Source organism: Lutjanus erythropterus, chromosome 14 (assembly GCF_056507025.1).
Source record: "Lutjanus erythropterus isolate fLutEry1 chromosome 14, fLutEry1.hap2, whole genome shotgun sequence".
Lineage (NCBI taxonomy): Eukaryota > Metazoa > Chordata > Actinopteri > Lutjaniformes > Lutjanidae > Lutjanus > Lutjanus erythropterus.
The window spans coordinates 32,530,971-32,549,638 of NC_139330.1; the positions used below are offsets into that span (position 1 = coordinate 32,530,971).

Below are 18,668 nucleotides of genomic sequence, written 5' to 3' on the forward strand. Positions count from 1 at the left end.
TTTGAAGCCAACTGTCAAGCTCCACTGCATCTGACATGTCATGTCATTTTTTCTCAAGACTCGAGGCACATTAGCATACCACTCATGGTTTAACTGCACGAGATCCAGATACCTGCCGTAACCACAGCAAACATGTTCGACCAAATACTGAACGTGAGGGTAAATTACATATTTTAGTGATTGTATGAAGGTGTTGTTGAACAATTATTAAATTAGATAAACAAAGACAAATTAAGTAGAAGCATGTTTAGAAGCAGATTTAAAGGCAGAAATAGATCTGGGGTGTGTTTTTGAGCCTGTCGGGTTTTTCCAAAGTCTGGGAACAATCTCTATTAAGGACTTGAATCTGAAAATTCCAATCACTCACACAACCTGGAGCCAAATAATTTATTTGCTTTTAAGCCTGCTGATAAATCAATTTTTGTATTAAAGCCCTTTCACACAATTGTACGGTAGCCGTCCCGGGAAACAGGATTCCTGGGAAATCAAATCAACACCATCTCCTGTTTTCAGGGAAATACAATGATGGGAAAAGGGAAAAAAATCTTTTTTAAACACAGAACATATTATAATATATTCAGAAAAACATAGACCGACAGTTTACTGTCATAAAAAATGCAGCAGATATGTGTGTGTGCACCAGTAAAACACAACACAGACCATTAATTAATGCATTCATGCTCCGAGTCTGACCTTGTGGGATTGCGCCTCTATTGCAGGTAGTACGGTAACACCTTGTGGCCCAACAAATTCATTGTGTTGCAGGTAGCTCGCACTCGCTGCCTCGGCTCACACCAGTGGAGCAGCCATACAATACTTAGTTTAATAGAATGGCTTAGAAAACAACAAATTTCATTAGTTTATATTATGAAGATTAGTAAAATATCACTTTCATGAGGTTGTTATTCTTAAAAGACAAATCACAGACATTAAAACTTGGCATTTCATAATTCTGGCAGTCGCAGTCGAGCAGCAGATCCAAGCTGGACGTGAAGTTTCTATTAATTCGAATGTTGATGGACATAAATTGTGTTCTTTTGCCTTTATACTGATCAAAATAGTACACAAAAAAGGTCAGGTTAGGAACACATATATGAGTAATTCTTCTTGTGTTGTTTAGTGTTGCCTGAAATTATGCCTTAAGGAGAAAAAAAAGTTTATTTCCTGGGACTCCCGTCCTTTCCCGGGATAGAAAAAGTCTCATTTGTGGGGGAAAATACTTATCCCTAGTAGGCACCCTGACAGCCACCTATGTGCAAGCGTGTTATGTGAAAAGCAAAGCATTTTTAGAAGTGGCAGCTGCTGCTGTGGTCCACGGCTGTGATAACATTCAGGAGCTTTGTCATAGCATTGGTACAATCCACCCAAAAGTCAACATCACATAAATTAGCTTGCAAATCTCTGTATATGAACATGTGTGAAATAAAGGTAGACGTGGAAAACATGCCTCTGTCTGTTTAAATAAAACTTAAACTGAGAAGAAGACCTGTGTTTTCAAATGCAACTAAGTAATCGAAACAGTTGACTGGAGGCAGAAAGTTACCGTGCAGCAGTATGAAAAGGACTTTATTTAAAACAAAAAAAACAAACATAAACTGGAAATTACTAGTGCATGTGTTACATTGAAGTTATCATTTTGAAAATGAAAAAAAAAGTTGGGTAAAATATTACTGTTTTAAAAATATAATTTGCAAGGTAAACATGTTCAAGTTTAAGGTAACATTCACTTGGTTGAGGGTGTTAAAAAATGCATATTTTTGAGCACAATCTGCAGCATCTTTTACATTTTTCTCACCACTTTCTATAGCAGTAAAGCAGCAATCAGTGATGGGACAGAAAAGAGCAAACTTTTCAACAGCAGCTGTCAAGCAGTCTCATGAAGCAGCCCTTTTTTTTTTTTTTTTTTTGGGGGGGCTTGCAAAAACAGAACAGTTGCATAAGCACTTGACTTGAGAAAAACATGTGTGCACACATGCTCCATCTCCTCCCTGGCTTGTCGGGGCCGCCCTATTTTTAAAAAACACCTCAGGCTGAATGGTTGCATTGGCTATATCGAGGAGATGTTGACATTTTTGTAGCGATCAACCATCAAGCCCAGAGCGGCTGCATTCATGACCAACCCTGTCATCTCTCAACACTGCTGCTTTTATCTCAGACTGCTCTCGCTCTCCCCTCCCTCCATCTCTTTCCCTCATTCAACCCTCACTTTTCTCCATTCTCAGAGACAGGTTCACTCCGTCTTAAAGGTCCAGCATGTAACATTTACGGGGATTTATTAAGTAGGACAGCAACCGAATACAATAACATGTTATTTGGGTTAACCATAACCCTAACCCTGTTTATTACACATGAGTGAATTTCAAATTAACAAAAACATCTACATTTTATAGTTCAGGAAACAAATGCTATGAACTACTTCACTGAAAGTTGTGTGTGTTTGTGTGAAGTCCGATAATGTCATTTTTTTCTAGTGTGTTTCGCTAAATGTCCCTTGCCCTCCCCTAATTTTTTGTTTTATCCATACAACCCCCCTGCCCTGCAGAGACCTGAAGCTGGACAACATACTGTTGGATGCGGAGGGTCACTGTAAGCTGGCGGACTTCGGCATGTGCAAGGAGGGAATCCTCAACGGAGTCACCACCACCACCTTCTGTGGGACGCCGGATTACATCGCGCCAGAGGTGAGGAGACACACAAAAACAACGCTCACACCCACAAACCTAGGTATACACAGGATATGCATTTTTTTTTAAATAAAGGCATGGTCCATGTTCGACTGTTTGCTGAGGAAACCCTATTTTTCATTACGCTGAGATGGAAATGAAACAAGAAAATTTTAGCCTTTGCGTGACAGGAGCTTGATGTTACAGATCTTTGTTTATGAATCAATACTTAATACTTAAGTATACTTTAATACTTAAGTAAAAATGCTTAAATTGTGGCCCCAGATTATGTAGGTTTGCCCACATCAAATTTCACTCGTATGTTTTTACATACATTCAAGATTTATCTGAGGTTTTTTTATTATGGTGTTTGACACTGACTACATGTTTGTAAGTCTCTTTTAATCACTTTGTTTGTGTGATTTAGATCCTTCAAGAGCTGGATTATGGCCCGTCGGTGGACTGGTGGGCTCTGGGGGTGCTGATGTATGAGATGATGGCAGGCCAGCCACCATTTGAAGCTGATAATGAAGATGATCTGTTTGAGTCCATCCTCCATGACGACGTCCTCTACCCCGTCTGGCTCAGCAAAGAGGCCGTGTCCATCCTTAAAGCGGTCAGTTAGCAGGCGTTGTGCTTGGGGGGAGGTGTTTAGTGACCCTTCACTGTTGGTGCTTTGTCTCAGCGATTAAAAGCACGCTCTTTGTTGCCGCTATGGTAGATAGAACATGATAAAATGCACTCAAGCCTAAAGGGTGGTCCAGTGTCCAAGACAATGTGATATGTGTCAATGTTTTGTGGACAAAACGCAATGCAATGCTACTTGGGCTGCCCTACATATATGCATCACGACTTTCGGTGTGCTGGCGCCCTTTTAATTTTTGCAGCATGACTTCAACATCAAACCATCAAACAATTAATAGCAGTTCTTAAGACAGACTCACACTCATTTGCTGAAGAATCTGTGGAGCTGATCCTCTTTCTGTTACATCTATTGTTCCTCGAGGTTTTCAGATATCCACCAGTATCAGCTCTACAGCAAACTCAAAAATGTAAACCCCCGTTTAGCACAATCTTCCAAAGCCTCAGTTTCCGTAGACCATGTGTGGTCCGAGTCGTGTTCTTTTTTCCTTTGTTTTTCTTTGCTTTTTCCTTGTGTTTTCTGAAAACACAATGTCATTTTGTTATCAGCACGGAAACTCGCACATTATGAAGTTTTCGAATGATATCAAGCCCCAGTGGACCAATGGGCTGTCCAGAATTAAGGATTCACAAAGGATTCTACCCGGGTGATGTCCCTCCACTGCTGTGTCTTTCTCACTGTCACATGCGAGGACATGACTTTTTTTTCTTGTTGTCACAAGTTGATCTGTGTTTCCTGATCTTCCACCGAGAGAACATTGCTTAATTCCCTCTATATTTGATTCCATGACTTTTTTTCTGTGTGTGTGTGTGTGTGTGTGTGTGTGTGTGTGTGTGTGTGTGTGTGTGTGTGTGTGTGTGTGTGAATGCCACTTGTCCGCTCGTTTATTTGTCCGTCCAGTTTTTCCATCACAAGCCTTGCGTTTACCTTGGCTGGTAGTGCGTTTTGACTGCAAAGCCTTGTGGGAAAGTGTGTGTGTTTATGTTGGACAATGTCTTGGACTCTGACCAGTCACTTGACCAGCACTGTGGACTGTGATTGGACATGTCATCCAGCTGAAGGACTTGAGGTCACATGATAAAACTCTCTCAGCTCTGTTCGCCACTCATCTAATTTTCAAGTGTTTGAGAAAATCCTGAGTAAAATGTAAAGTGAAGTGCCTGCATTGTTTTCATATAGCGAGACAGCTAGTTTATATAATGTTAATTGGGTTTTTATAAGGATTTTTCCCAGAGGCTTGACCCAAAATCTAAATTTTTTTTACATCATCTAAAGTCTGTGTGATAAAATAAACATTATAACAAGTGAGAAGTGGAAATTGAACTTTATATCTCTCCCTGGGCTTATTTGTTGCCAAATAGAAGTGTCCAAAAGCAGGAACTGACTGTAGCTTCCACTAAATTAAACTACTAAATCCACAAAATTACTGCTCTCCTTGTAAGCCAGTGTCAGTATAGTTCTGCTTAAGACCCAAACTGGCCCTGTACCTGCAACCTGAGCCCTGAGGCTATATTTTCTCCTCATTTCATCCATTAATGACTGTTAGCTCGTTAGCATTGTGTAATTCTGACAGCAGAAGCCCATCAACCAGCGACTGGCGTATGTTCGTCCCCCGTCCTGAGTCTCAGCTCCTGAACCAGTTGTCTCGCTATATGAAAACAATGCAGGCACTATAGAATTCCTCCTTGTCTTTACAGTTTTTTTTAGGATTTTCTCAGACACTTTAAAACTGGATGAGTGGCAAAGAAGCCGCTCAGCCACTAGTCTGAGTCAAGAGTTTTGTCATATGACCTCAAGTCCTTCAGCTGGATGACATGTCCGATGTTCACTACGTCCATTAAAAGTGTCAAGAAATTACATTCTACATCTATTTTTTGAGTAAATGGAAAGATAAAACTGAATCCAATTTTTTCTCTTTTACCAAAACTAAGACAAACTTAATTCATAAAAAACACATTTCAACCACACTTGACAGAAAAAACTCACTCAAATCAACTTTGCTAGTCTTTCCACTGTTCCAGCAATAACCAGCTGTGGTTTGGTTGAAGTGAACCCTTAATTTGCCGCATTACATGTGAAAAAATTCTTGATTTGCAAGCAGTTTTACAATCAATTGCCCTCCAGCTGAGTGTACTCGCCATCCCGCTGAGTGAGTGTGTACTGTGACACTGAATGAGAGGGCATTGCTGAGCAGGGGATCTCACTACACAACATTAAATTAGCTAAATAAAATGCCAAAAATCAACCCCAAAAATCGGCCCAAAAAATAAGCATCCATCCCCAAAAGATGATTGGCACAAAACAGCAAAACCCAAACCAGGCCACAGCCTGAAGCTTTGTCACGATCTGTGGGGTTTGGGAACAGTACTCATCCAAAGATACGGTATCTCACAAAAGTGAGTACACCCCTCACATTTCTGCAAATATTTAATTATAACTTTTCATGGGACAACACTAAAGGAAAGACACTTTGATACAATGTAAAGTAGTCAGTGTACAGCTTGTATAACAGTGTAAATTTACTGTTCCCTCAAAATAACTCAACACACAGCCATTAATGTCTAAACCGCTGGCAACAAAAGTGAGTACACCCCTAGGTGAAAATGTCCAAATTGGGCCCAGTTAGCCATTTTCCCTCCCCAGTGTCATGTGACTCGGTAGTATTACAAGGTCTCAGGTATGAATGGGGAGCAGGTGTGATAAATTTGGTGTTATTGCTCTCACACTCTCTCATACTGGTCACTGGAAGTGAAGATTAAGCACAGTGCGGAGTGTTGCAAAAAGAAATGTGCAAATTGAAGCCTGTAGCAGATCCCAGTAGCTGTGGCTGGGATGTGCCACTTCGGTTGCAGTGCATTAACATCAGGAAGTAAGATAGTGGTGATGCATTGATGATGAGTCCTGTTCTACATTATTTTTAAGAACAATATCACCACAAATGCCCCTATACTGCAAAGATGTTTCAAACGTTTCCGTCCACCCGATGCATGCCTAGACCACAAGTGCATCAGAGGTGGTTTCTACTTGCACACTCATGCTACAGATATGCTTTCATGATAATCTATGCAGCTGCACTGGCGCCATGCAGGCGCGCATCTCAGCTGTGTGTCACTGATGTAACCGCAACCTGAAGCGCTTGTTAATGCTTCAGGTCTATGTTTCAGACAATACCCTGGGAAATGCATGGTCGATGCCCAATAAAAAGGCAATGAATTATTAATTATCATTCTCATTTTGCAACGTAATCGCAACAGAGTGTGCTGTTTTCTGGGTTTCTGCGCCTTTAATGTGCCTTAAAATATTATAACGACAGCCCACTTTTCCCATCATGCAATGCTGGACTGAGTTTGCATGATTAAGTTTGCGGTTTCATGTTCCAAAACTTTTTGTTAGTGTTTTTCAGTAGTCTTTTGTGTTATTAGTAATCTGTCTTTTCAGAAAATGGTGGTTTATATTGGCTGTCATTTCAGTACTTCAGAGTTTTAACCATTAGTCTCTGCCCAGCCTGTGAAGTTGAAAGTGGATTTTTTTTTTTTAGTTTATTTCTCTTTGATGCAACTAATGTTTGTTCTAAACAGCCTGTGGACACTCGTCATTCAATCTATTTCTGGTCTCTTGTGGAGATTGTGGGACGTTTTCTTTTCCTCATTGTATGAGCTGCTGTTGTAAACAGGTAAAATAAAAAAGACTCACTTCCTTTGTGCAGAACACATAAAAACATCTATTTTTAGCTGAAAATGGCATTTAGTCTCCGGAGCCCAATTAGACTCAACAAACTGAACAAATCTGATTTTTGCGTCATATCGCTTATCTTTTTCTTTCCTTTCAAAAAGCCAATTTTTCATAAACCAGTCTCTCTTTTGTTTCCCTTTCTCTGTCACTGTCTCCCCATCTCTCTTTCCTTTTGTCTGACACTTCTCAGTTCATGACTAAGAGTCCTAACAAGCGCCTGGGCTGTGTGGCGGCTCAGGGTCTGGAGGAGGCGATTAAGCTCCATCCGTTCTTCAGAGAGATCGACTGGACGCTGCTGGACCAGAGGAAGATCAGACCACCGTTCAAACCACGCATCGTGAGCTCACACACACACACACACACACACACACACACACACACACACACACACTGAAGCCCCAGTCGATCAAAAAATGTCCAATTGGTCCGAAAGTCCAGAAACAGGCACTTTATTTAGGAATTTTGCAAATGTAGTGATGTAAAAAGTAGATTACTGGCTGAAAATACACTGAAATACACTTTTACTTATTCCTTAAAACAACAACTATATACAATTTTTTACATTTTCTCACTTCAACCTTCTCTTTTGTTTTTCATCTTCCAGAAAACCAAAAGGGACGTGAATAACTTTGACCAGGACTTCACACGTGAAGAGCCCGTCTTGACGCCGGTGGACAACAGCATCATCAAGCAGATCAACCAAGATGAGTTTAAAGGATTCTCCTACTTTGGAGACGAGACTGTGGGCTAGGCGCACTCACACTGACACACATACAATTAACTACATGCTAACACACCACCACCACAACCACAACCACACCCACAACATCTTCAAACAAAGACACAGTATTTAAAGAAACATGGCCTCTGGAACGAGACCTCCTGAACTTTTTCCAGATTCTGACCCTTCCAGGAATTATACTAGACCATCTGTATCTCTCTTTATGGTTTGTGTGCTCTTGATGTTTGTCCATTTGTGCATATCCCATCAAACTATATGCTCAAGCAGCATGTCAGTGCACTGTAAGAAATGACCCGACGCTCCTTCACTCGCTCCGGTATGTATTTGTGATACAGGACAAAACCGATCTCTGTGTTTCAGAGGGATGTTTTGAAGTAGATACATGGGTGAAGTCATAGGGTGTGTGTGTTTGTGAGTGTGTGTGTGAGAGAGGGAGAGAAGTAATGTGTGTACAAGCGTGCATGCATGTGTTGCATACCTCTAGAAAGAGTTAGACTGTCATTTCTGTACATGATGTGCTGTATCCTGTGTCTGTCTCTGTGTTTAAAGAATGTTTCCCTAAACATGTATGTGAATGGAAAAAAATAACTGAACCAATGATTGTATTTAAAGGAAAAAAGGTCTTGAAAAGTACTTTATTCATTATAAAAGGATATGTATGAACGAAATGCAAGCAATTTGTTTTTCCTGATGAATCATGGTGAAATTAGAAGTTTTACTCAGTGCTTTATGTTAAATTTAAGAGTGAAATAGGCAAATTAAATGTAACATTACAAGATGCAACACAAAAGTGACACTTTGGCATTTTGAATTTTAGTTTCATTTTATCCCTACAGTCATTTTCTTATTATAGAGAGATGGTTTTTCCCTCTTTCTCCATATTTTAGCTTGTTAGCACATCAATGCTCCCGTTCATCATTAAAAACCAAAGGGTACCGTTAGCCGCCAGCTAACAAACCTGCAGCAGCTCAGAGTACTGAGAGTGTCCATTGTTGTAGTGAGATATGCTGACAGTGCTAACAAGCTGTTTTCCATATAACTTGACACTTGACAGTGAGAGAGTCGTCCAATGAAGACAAATAATGAGCTGAAATCTATAATGTCAAGCGAGCCCTTTAAAAAGGTGAAGTCCTTGTTACTGAAACTCTCTCTGCACCTTCTTGAGCAAAACCTTCTTAGGTCAACTCCTTAAAGGGACAGTCTGGATTATTTAAAGTGGTGTTGTATGAGTTGATTATCCACAGTTGGTGTATAACCTACAGTAGATGGCGGTCGGCACACTCCCAGTTTAGAGAAGCAGCAGGAGTACCACTTTAGTGGTCAGCAGCAAGACGTATTTTAGACTCTTAAAATAAGTTCCACCTGTGAAAATCAATGTAATTTATCATCACTATATTTAGACTATTTTTACTATATTCTGCCCTCTTTCCCTTGCTGTCAGACAACCTTATCTGACGGGAAACTGACATTATATTGCGCTTTCTTTCTCAACCAGACTCCTTTAGCAAAATCAGTCATTTTTCCTTGCAGAACATGGGAGTTCCTGGTCTACCACTGCTTTGTTTGGTTTGTTTGTGTTACTGAGTGAATGTGGGTGGAAGTAACTTATTACAACTACTCAACTACCTTTTGGTGGGTACTTGTACTTTTGTACTTCTTTCCAAGTAATTTTACTACTTAAGTATGCATTACACTATGTAATGTACTTACCTTTAAAATCATAATTGAGGACAATTTGAGTTAATATCCAAACTTTTCATGTGCAGTTTTGTAGCCAAACTTGGGATGGTTCTGGATAATTAACTTGCACTAATATGGCACTGACAACATCTTACTGTGATGTTTTTTGTGCACTTTTACTTTAGATATTGAGCTAAACATTTTGAAATCTTGAACAATGTCGCTTTCTTTGCCTCTTTTGTCCAGGTCAGTTTTGTCCCTCCCTGACTAAACAATTGGTACCAGCCTGGCCCCCAGTAAGACTGATCTAGAACCAGCACTGAACCAATAAGGCTATCTAGTCACTGGCAAATGAATAACGTGCTATACAGATAGAAAACAAAAAAATACAAAAGCTCTGCAACAGGCATACATTTGTATAGGTGAGTGTGACCACTGAGCAGAACCGAGCATTTACAATTACAAGTATTTTACTTGTAATTGAGTAATATTTCAGTAATGTAACAATACTTGTACATGCCAGGTAGAATTATGTTTTTGCCCTTGGGGAGCAATATTTGACATATATAACGTCAGTCTCTTGTCAGAAAAGGCTGTCTGATGGCAAGATAAAGCCCTAAAAATATTCTAATACAGTGTAAACTTTAACTGATATTGTTTTTTTAGCCTGATAAAAAAAATCCTGCTGACCCTGTCCACAGTAGTACATCACTTAGCTTCCTACACCCGTACTCCTGCTGCTTCTCCAAACTGGGTGCACCATCTACTGTAGATAATACACTGTACAATCCCACTTCAAATAATATGACCTGTCCCTTTAAACCCTTCCATGACCATTTGATCAGTAAAATGCCTTGTGTGTGTGTGTGTGTGTGTGTGTGTTTGTGTGTGTATAGTTGCTGTAATCAGTTGCTGCAGTTGACCCACAGTCTCTGACAGGACAAACCGAGCTCCCATGATTCCACGTGAAAGCTGTGGATCAGACACACAGGTGAATGTGTCAGCACATGTGACTGAATGCGTTAAACTGAATGTATTTGCTCTGCGGTATGTGTGCGTGTTTGTGTGTGTGTGTGCATACGTGGGGACTCCTCTCCATGCTGTATTTTTTTATTTAAAACATTTTTTTTTTTGTCATTGTCGTGTTGTTTTTACTGGATCGTCTTGTCCTTGCTGACATGTTAGAAATCTTTAGATTTCATGTGATGCAGTTAGACTCACCTGGTCATACGTTACACCCTCCTCCTCTTTGTCCACCCTGCACATGGAGGTCAAATAAGCTTCAAATAATCAAACAAATGTAAATGGAACCTAGTCGCAGGTCAGGTTTATGACTTTATATTGAACTGAAAACTCCAGACATCTTCAAGAAAACTTCATGTGCAAATCCAAAAGAGTTTTGTTTGTCTGTTTTCAGCCTTTCTGTCATTTTTTCTCTCTCTTTGTTTTTCTTAAACCTCATCTACAAACAGTTCAGGTACAAAGAGGACAAAAGTACAGATTTAGGACACATCAAAGTGAGAATTACTCCACCCACACGCACATTTCCTCAAAGACCATCAAGTCAACATCTCAATCCGTTGCTGGTTCCCCCGTATTACAATTGCAATTGTTGTGCATTAGTGAATACATTTTGTCAAGTGGCCCCATAACCAGAGTAAAAGCTCAGTCTCCTGCCTGTGACGAGAGAGAGAGAGAGAGACGTGCTGCTGCCAGAGGAGCGCTGACTAAGATGACAGCATGAATGGGAATAAATTACAATATAATATAATTATTAATATTTCTCACTTTTCACAATTGACGAGATACTAATGGCTAGATTAAATTTTTGCAATAAATTTTTTTGCAAGGGACAATCAAGTAGTTCCCAGATATTGGTAAGGACATGTCTCTATCATATTCTGTGCCCTTGCTTCCTAGAAAATATTTAAGAACCTACTGACCCATCAATTATAAATTTTACCAAAGAGAAAAAATATATACTGTATATCAAAAAAGAAAATAAAGAGAAAAAATAAAGAAAACATAGTAATATATGAACCCATAATATGATTGTTTAGTCATATGAGCTGCTGCAGCACTTACTGCAGCTCAGAACCCTTCTTCGCTCACAGAATGAGGCTTGTACTCAGTCCCAAACGCTTATTACATATTGAGCTGCTGATGACTTGTAGATTAAGTGCTTATTACATGCAAACTACTCAAATTGAATGAACTGTGGGTGTTGTTCAGGCTCACACCTTGTCTCCTACAAGTATTCAGGATTGGAATTTTTTATTTGACCTTGGCTACCATGTTTTGATGACCTTAACCAGGCAGTAACCATAGGAAAGGACTGGAGTGAGTCATTTAAATGACACAGTTCTGCATGTTCTGATTGTGCTCTGCGGAAGAAAAAAGACAAATACTGTGCCACAATCTTTAAAGAAAACTGCACTGAACTAATAATTGTTAGCAGGGGCAAAACAAACAAAGTACATTTACTCAAGGTACTTAAGTACAAATTTGAGGTACTTGTACTTTACTTGAGTCTTTTCATGACACTTTTTACTTTCACTTCACTACATGTCAGGGGGAATTATTGTACTGTTTACTTAACTACATTTATTTGACAGCTTTAATTACCAGTTACTTTACAAATTATTTTGCATACAAAATGCGCAAAGAGCTTATGAAATATGATGTACCCATCAGTTTATACAAGTTTAGCTGAAACAATTATTCAGTTAATCAGTTATTTGATTGAAAATGAACTGGCAACTAATTTGATAGATGTTGAGTCATTCCAGCTTCTCAGCTGTGAAAATCTGCTGCTTTTCCTTTGATTGATTTTCATAGCTTTTGTAGTTTAATCATTTTGAGGTTTGGACTTGTTGGTTGGATAAAATAAACATCATGAAGGTGTCACTTTGGGCTCTGGATGATTGTGACAGCATTTTCAGAATTTTACAAGACAAGTCGATTAAAGGAGCTATATGTAAGAATTGGAAAACCATCAGACAAATGGCGGGCAGCGTTTCCCCAGAGCCCATTGAGCTTTCCACCATTGCACTGTACAGATGTGCAGCTGTTTGCAGTGATAACCATTCCACACTTTGATGAAGGCCATATGTGGTTTTCAACCAGATATTATCAAGTAAAAGGCTACTTGGATGATATTAATCCTGAGTGTGACACTCTTTTCTCTAGACAGCAGTGGCAGATTTTACATAAAAATTGTAATTGATGAAACACAAGGTCTTCGATTCCACAGAGAAGTAAACAGAATCTGTCTTATTTCTAGCAATCATGTTTTTTCTCAGTTAAAATGATGACTCTTGCTGGCAGTTTATGTAAATTTAGCTTGGCCAATGTGAGCTAAAAGTCTTGATTGAGCTGATAAGTCTGTCTCTAGCTGACTTTTTAATGTTTCCATCTGAAGCATTTTAAAACAAGAACCCTGTAAAAGTGCATTAAACATGTAAAGTTACTTAAAAACTGTGTACATGATATAATATTAATACTAAAAGACTTAGGCTAAAGTTAGTTTACACCCCAACAAACATTTGTCGGATGGTGAAATACAAAACGTACTTGTATACGATGGATGGCAGAAATGACATTGGATCAGATTAATGCAGATGCAGCAGACTTTGAGATGATAACTCAGTCAGACAACATCACTCCAGGAAGAGAGCTAAACTAACCTGGCTTAGACCTAAGAGAACGAGCTAGAGCGAAATGCATCATTGTCAGTCCACTTTGATTTGGCACCAGCCCACATCCGTCTCCTCAAACCCCCCACATAACAAATCGCAAGAGTTTGGCAAATGCAGTGGTAACGTAAGTTTGGCTGGGGGTAATGTCACTGCAGCTAGTAAGCTAGCATTAGATAGTCAGATATGCTAATGTTCGCAGCTCATGTTAGAGCAGGTAAAGGCAAAGTTTAATCAATTCTGTACATGTGTGCTCTTAAGGCTTAAAATGCCTGACTTTATGGCAGCTTTTCTAAAAACAAAAAATGCAATGCATGTTGCAATGACAGCTTTTTCCAGGCAGAATAAATCCACACTCTTTACTGAGAGTTTACAGCAACCTTACTAAAGAGGCTCAGGATTACAAAAACTCTAACAAAATGTGCTTTTTCGTAGATAAAGTACAACTGTGAGGTGCAAAATCATAAAATAAAAGTGAACGGAGCATTTACAAATGTCAATGACAATGACAAATGTGTTCTTTTCAGAACCAGTGATAAAATAAAATATAAATGCAAAAAAATAGTGAACAATAAAACAAAACATTGAGTTGGTTCATTGACATGTACATGTATGATGTCTGCATGGGGGACTCGCAGGAAGAAACGGTGATCGGTTGAATTTGCAGAAAAGTTGCAGAGTTTGTACAGAATTCACAGGGATTGCTTGAATTTGCATGAAGTGAATCGCAACTTCCTGGAAGGACTGATAGTACAACAGTCACACTGGAGATTTTTCTGTACCTGTAGTCATAGTACATTTTCCTGATTATACATACATATTTTTAATTTACTAACTTTTACTTGGCATTAGAATTTTTACTTAAACCTCCAACAAGGAGTGTTTAACTGGTTATAAAACATGACATGATTTGTGGTTATGGCAGTGAAAACGCTAGCACTGTTGTTCACAACAGCAATGGACAGGAGTATGAACAAATAAACGCACATCTGGAGGACATTTAAATAGAGTTAGCTGTCCTGTTATCAGTCGTCAGCCTGATGTGCTGTCTTGTAACCTGCCAGAAAACCAAACCACATAGTACAAAAAGGCAGCTCTGTACATGTAGCAGTAAAAACATCCCAAGTGTTGTAGCAGCAGTAGTGAAAATGCATTAAATAGAGAAGCTGCAGGAAGACACTCAGTCACTAACACACACACATACATATGGATAGCAGTGCAAAACACCTTATTTATGCTGTCCAACATTTCAGTCTCTTCTCTTCTCTTCTTTTCTCTTCTCTTCTGTCTTAATGTGTTTCCAGTTGCATCCTTGTTTAGTCTTTCGTTTAAAAAATGTCAAACTGTTTGTCCCAGTACGACCCAAAAAGGATGTCCTCTCCCATGCTTAATGCCAAATGCTATTTCCAAATTTTCCATGCAGTAGCTGAATATTTGGAATATTTGGAAAAAGAAACTGCAGGAAGTCCCTTTTCATTGGTTTTAGTGAATGAAGCTGAAGTGAAACTCAACACACAGTGTTTTCAAAGGATGAAACAGTGTTATGATTTTAACTCACAGTATTGATCATCTTCCTCGGGTCATATGCAGAATGTTACTGTATGTACATGTTTTTATTATGTTTTTTTTTTGTTTTTGTTTTTTTTGCAGTCCCTGTATTTGTGAAGCTTTGTATGTACATTTTGTCATCTGACTTGTGGGTTTGTTCCTTTATGGATTCCCTTCATTTGTGTTGATATTTCCTTTTGCGCTGCGTGCCAAATGTACTGTATTTTAAAAGGATGTGAAGGTGTATTTTAATTTTTGAAACAAATTAAATATCATGATGTCAGAAAGAAAGAAATTTCCATTTGTTGGGTGTATCACTTCTATTTCAATGTTTACATCTGAAGCCCTCTACTCCCTGTTGGTGTTTCAAGGCAGATCTTTTCAAATAAACTAGGTTTGTCTCGTGAATTCTGTGAAAGTGTGTTTCAAGTTTGCAAAACCCCATTTAAAGGAGAAATATGTAAGTATTTATTGTGCTAAATCATAAAATGACCATGATTTGTCATCAGAGATTAACGAAACATGCTAACAACACTAGCCCAATGCATAACTGTCTGTTTATGAGTTGTAATAAATCATTAATAATCTTTTTTGGATGGTTAGATATTTGTAATGGTTAAATCAACTAAAATGTAAATGGAGTTTGTCAGGCAGTGAGACAGGCAGCTACTTAACTCCCATTGCAGAGTGTTTATTTTTGGAGCATTTGGCTTCTGTGTTCAGGAGACATTGACAGATAATTGATAGCTATAAACAGCTGATCAACTTACAGCATAGAACTCGTCTTCACTTGTCAGTGTCCAGGGATAATGTTGCACTCGTCTTGCAGTCATGTAGGTTCAGTGTCCCTGAAACCTCCAGGCTTCAAGTCTGGGAAGGAGGTGACGGAGGGAAACAACTTGCTTCAACCATAGATCTGTATTAAATACCAGTGGTGGACAGTAATGAAGTACATTTACTTGAGTGCTGTACTTAAGTACATTTTTTGAGTATTATTATTATTATAATTATTATTATTATTATTATTATTATTATTATTTTGAGACTTCTGACTTTTATACCACTACATTTCAAAGACAAATATTGTACTTTTGACTCCACTACATTTCTAGGAAGGTTGTCGTTACTTGTTATTTCTAGGCGAAGCATAACTTTGAAGTCAGCTGTTGCTGTTTTTTTCTTTTCTAAAATGCAATTGGCCACAGGCTGTGTTCCTCACAAAAGGAAACCAATCACAGTACCTACTCTCAACTGGGATTGATGTAAAAGTGGAAACACATCATGCAGGTGCATTCTGTAACAAGAACAAGCAAGCTCTCCCTCTTTCATTCAAACAAAACTCAGTAATGATGACAGCAGGAGAAAGACAAAATTAAATCTCAAGACGTTATTATAATTAGAAAAAGAGAAACAATTCCAAGTAGGAATGTTTTCATTGGAGTGAAAAATACCACATAATTAATGTATACACCGATCAGGGATAACATTATGACCACCTGCCTAATATTGTGTTGGTCCCCCTTTTGCTGCAGAAACAGCCCTGACCCGTCGAGGCATAGACTCCACTAGACCCCTGAAGGTGTGCTGTGGTATCTGGCACCAAGATGTTAGAAGCAGATCCTTTAAGTCCTGCAAGTTGTGAGGTGGGGCCTCCATGGGTCGGACTTGTTTGTCCAGCACGTCCCACAGATTAGTTTGAGATCTGAGGAATTTTGAGGCCAAGTCAACACCTCAAACTCGTTGTTGTGCTCCTCAAACCATTCCTGAACCATTTTTGTTTTGTGGCACGGTGCATTATCCTGCTGAAAGAGGCCACAGCCACCAGGGAATACTGTTTCCATGAAAGGGTGTTCATGGTCTGCAACAATGCTTAGGTAGGTGGTACGTGTCAAAGTAACACCCACATGGATGGCAGGACCCAAGGTTTCCCAGCAGAACATTGTCCAAAGCATCACACTGCCTCTGCCAGCTTGCCTTCTTCCCATAGTGCATCCTGGTTCCATGTGTTCTCCAGGTAAGCGACGCATATGCACTGGACCATCCACATGATGTAAAAGAAAACATGATTCATCAGACCAGGCCACCTTCTTCCATCGCTCCGTGGTCCAGTTCTGATGCTCACGTGTCCATTGTTGGTACTTTCAGCGGTGCACATGGGTCAACATGGGCACCCTGACTGGTCTGCAGCTATGCAGCCCCATACACAAGAAACTGTGATGCACTGTGTATTCTGACACCTTTCTATCAGAACCAGCATTAACTTCTTTAGAAATTTGAGCAACAGTAGCTCGTCTGTTGGATCGGACCACACGGACCAGCCTTCGCTCCCCACATACATCAGTGAGCCTTGGCCGTCCATGACCCTGTCACTGGTTCACCACTGTTCCTTCCTTGGACCACTTTTGATAGATACTGACCACTGCAGGCCAGGAACACCACACAAGAGCTGCAGTTTTGGAGATGCTCTGACCCAGTCGTCTAGCCATCACAATTTGGCCCTTGTCAAACTCACTCAAACAAAATGTTCATTTGCTGCCTAATATATCCCACCCACTAACAGGTGTCATGATGAAGAGATAATCAGTGTTATTCACTTCACATGTCAGTGGTCATAATGTTATGCTTGATCGATCTATACTGCCCCTGAAGACAGAAAGAAATCTGTTATTTAACAGACTTGGAGAACTCCTTACAGTTGGCTTCAGTCTAATTTTATGCAGTGATTTTAATACAGTTACATCACAAAATTATAACAGCTGTCCTTTTTGTTTTTGATTGTATTTCTATGCTGAAGTTTTTATAGGTGTTTCTATAGGCTTTGTGTAGCAGAGTGGTTCTACAAGCAAATCAGTACATCATTAGATGGTTTCAGAGTTACAAGATTCTGTAAATGCATCATGAAAACAATACAGCAATGTACTGACATTAGAAAATGTACTTTGTAATTTGAACTTTTGAATACTTAAGTATTTTTAAAAGGAAATATTCTAGTACTGTAACTCGAGTAAAATTTTGACTGAGCAACTTTCACTTGTAGTTGAGTAATATTTGACCAGGAGTATCTATACTTTGACTCAAATACTGGGATTGAGTACTTTGTCCACCACTGCTAAATACAGATTCAGCCTATTTAATGTCCCATCTATGGCTCCAGCTCTCTATCTGGACTGCTGTAGGCTACTCATTTTGTGTGTAGGATTTAGCGGCATCTAGCAGTGATCTTGCAGATTGCAAACACCTTGTCTCACTTTTCCTTTCCTTGTGTGTAGGTCAACCCATGGTGGCTATGAACCTCACACATGGAAGGAGACCCGCTTCCTCTAGAGCAGGGGTGTCAAACATATGGCCCGCGGGCCAAACCAGCCCACCAGAAGGTCCAGTCTGGCCCATGGGATGACTTTGTAGTGTGAAAATTACAGAGAAGACATTAATTTTAGTGTTGAAACCATTCCTAGAGTAATTCGAGTAATTTGATTACTAAAATCTGTTTAAATCTGTACAACTGTACAGCACACTGTGTTTCACATGTGGGGGTTATTAAAGACCAGAGTATTGATGAGCACCGACATTTACATTTTGATATAATTTATTATCACACGGCTGCAGCATCTCTCCTCTCTGTCAGTGTAGCTCCTCCATACACACACGTACAGTACAGACACACAGAGGAGGTCAGTGTGATTCTCTGACTCTGTCTGTATCTGATCTGGTAACTTTCTTCATCAGCAGGATGTTTTATAAAGACAAAAAGACAAAACCTAACTCGCATTCTGGGTTTTTCCTGACATATTAATCCACCTGCGATTAAGTTTTCACAGCAGCAGAGAAGCTGCGTGTGGAGGAGACTGTTGTTAATGACGGAGTTTATTACAACAGAAATCATCGACACCAACCAGATGCACTTATAAAATTAAACAACTGTATAAGGAGGCCTGTACGTAAAACAGGAGAGTCTGTGTTTGTCT

General features: G+C 39.4%; 1 protein-coding gene across 1 annotated transcript in view; it reads left to right on the top strand.

Moving 5' to 3' along the window:
• The window catches only part of LOC146315752 (protein kinase C epsilon type-like), a 113,584-nt gene extending 104,838 nt beyond the window's left edge, over window positions 1–8,746 (top strand). Inside the window, exons 12-15 of the mRNA XM_084735187.1 lie at window positions 2,543–2,681; window positions 3,091–3,279; window positions 7,229–7,375; window positions 7,643–8,746. Of these exons, the coding sequence (XP_084591313.1) occupies window positions 2,543–2,681; window positions 3,091–3,279; window positions 7,229–7,375; window positions 7,643–7,789 (622 nt within the window). The 3' untranslated portion in view covers window positions 7,790–8,746. The remainder of the gene's footprint in view (window positions 1–2,542; window positions 2,682–3,090; window positions 3,280–7,228; window positions 7,376–7,642) is intronic.
• The last annotated feature ends 9,922 nt before the right edge of the window (window positions 8,747–18,668 follow it).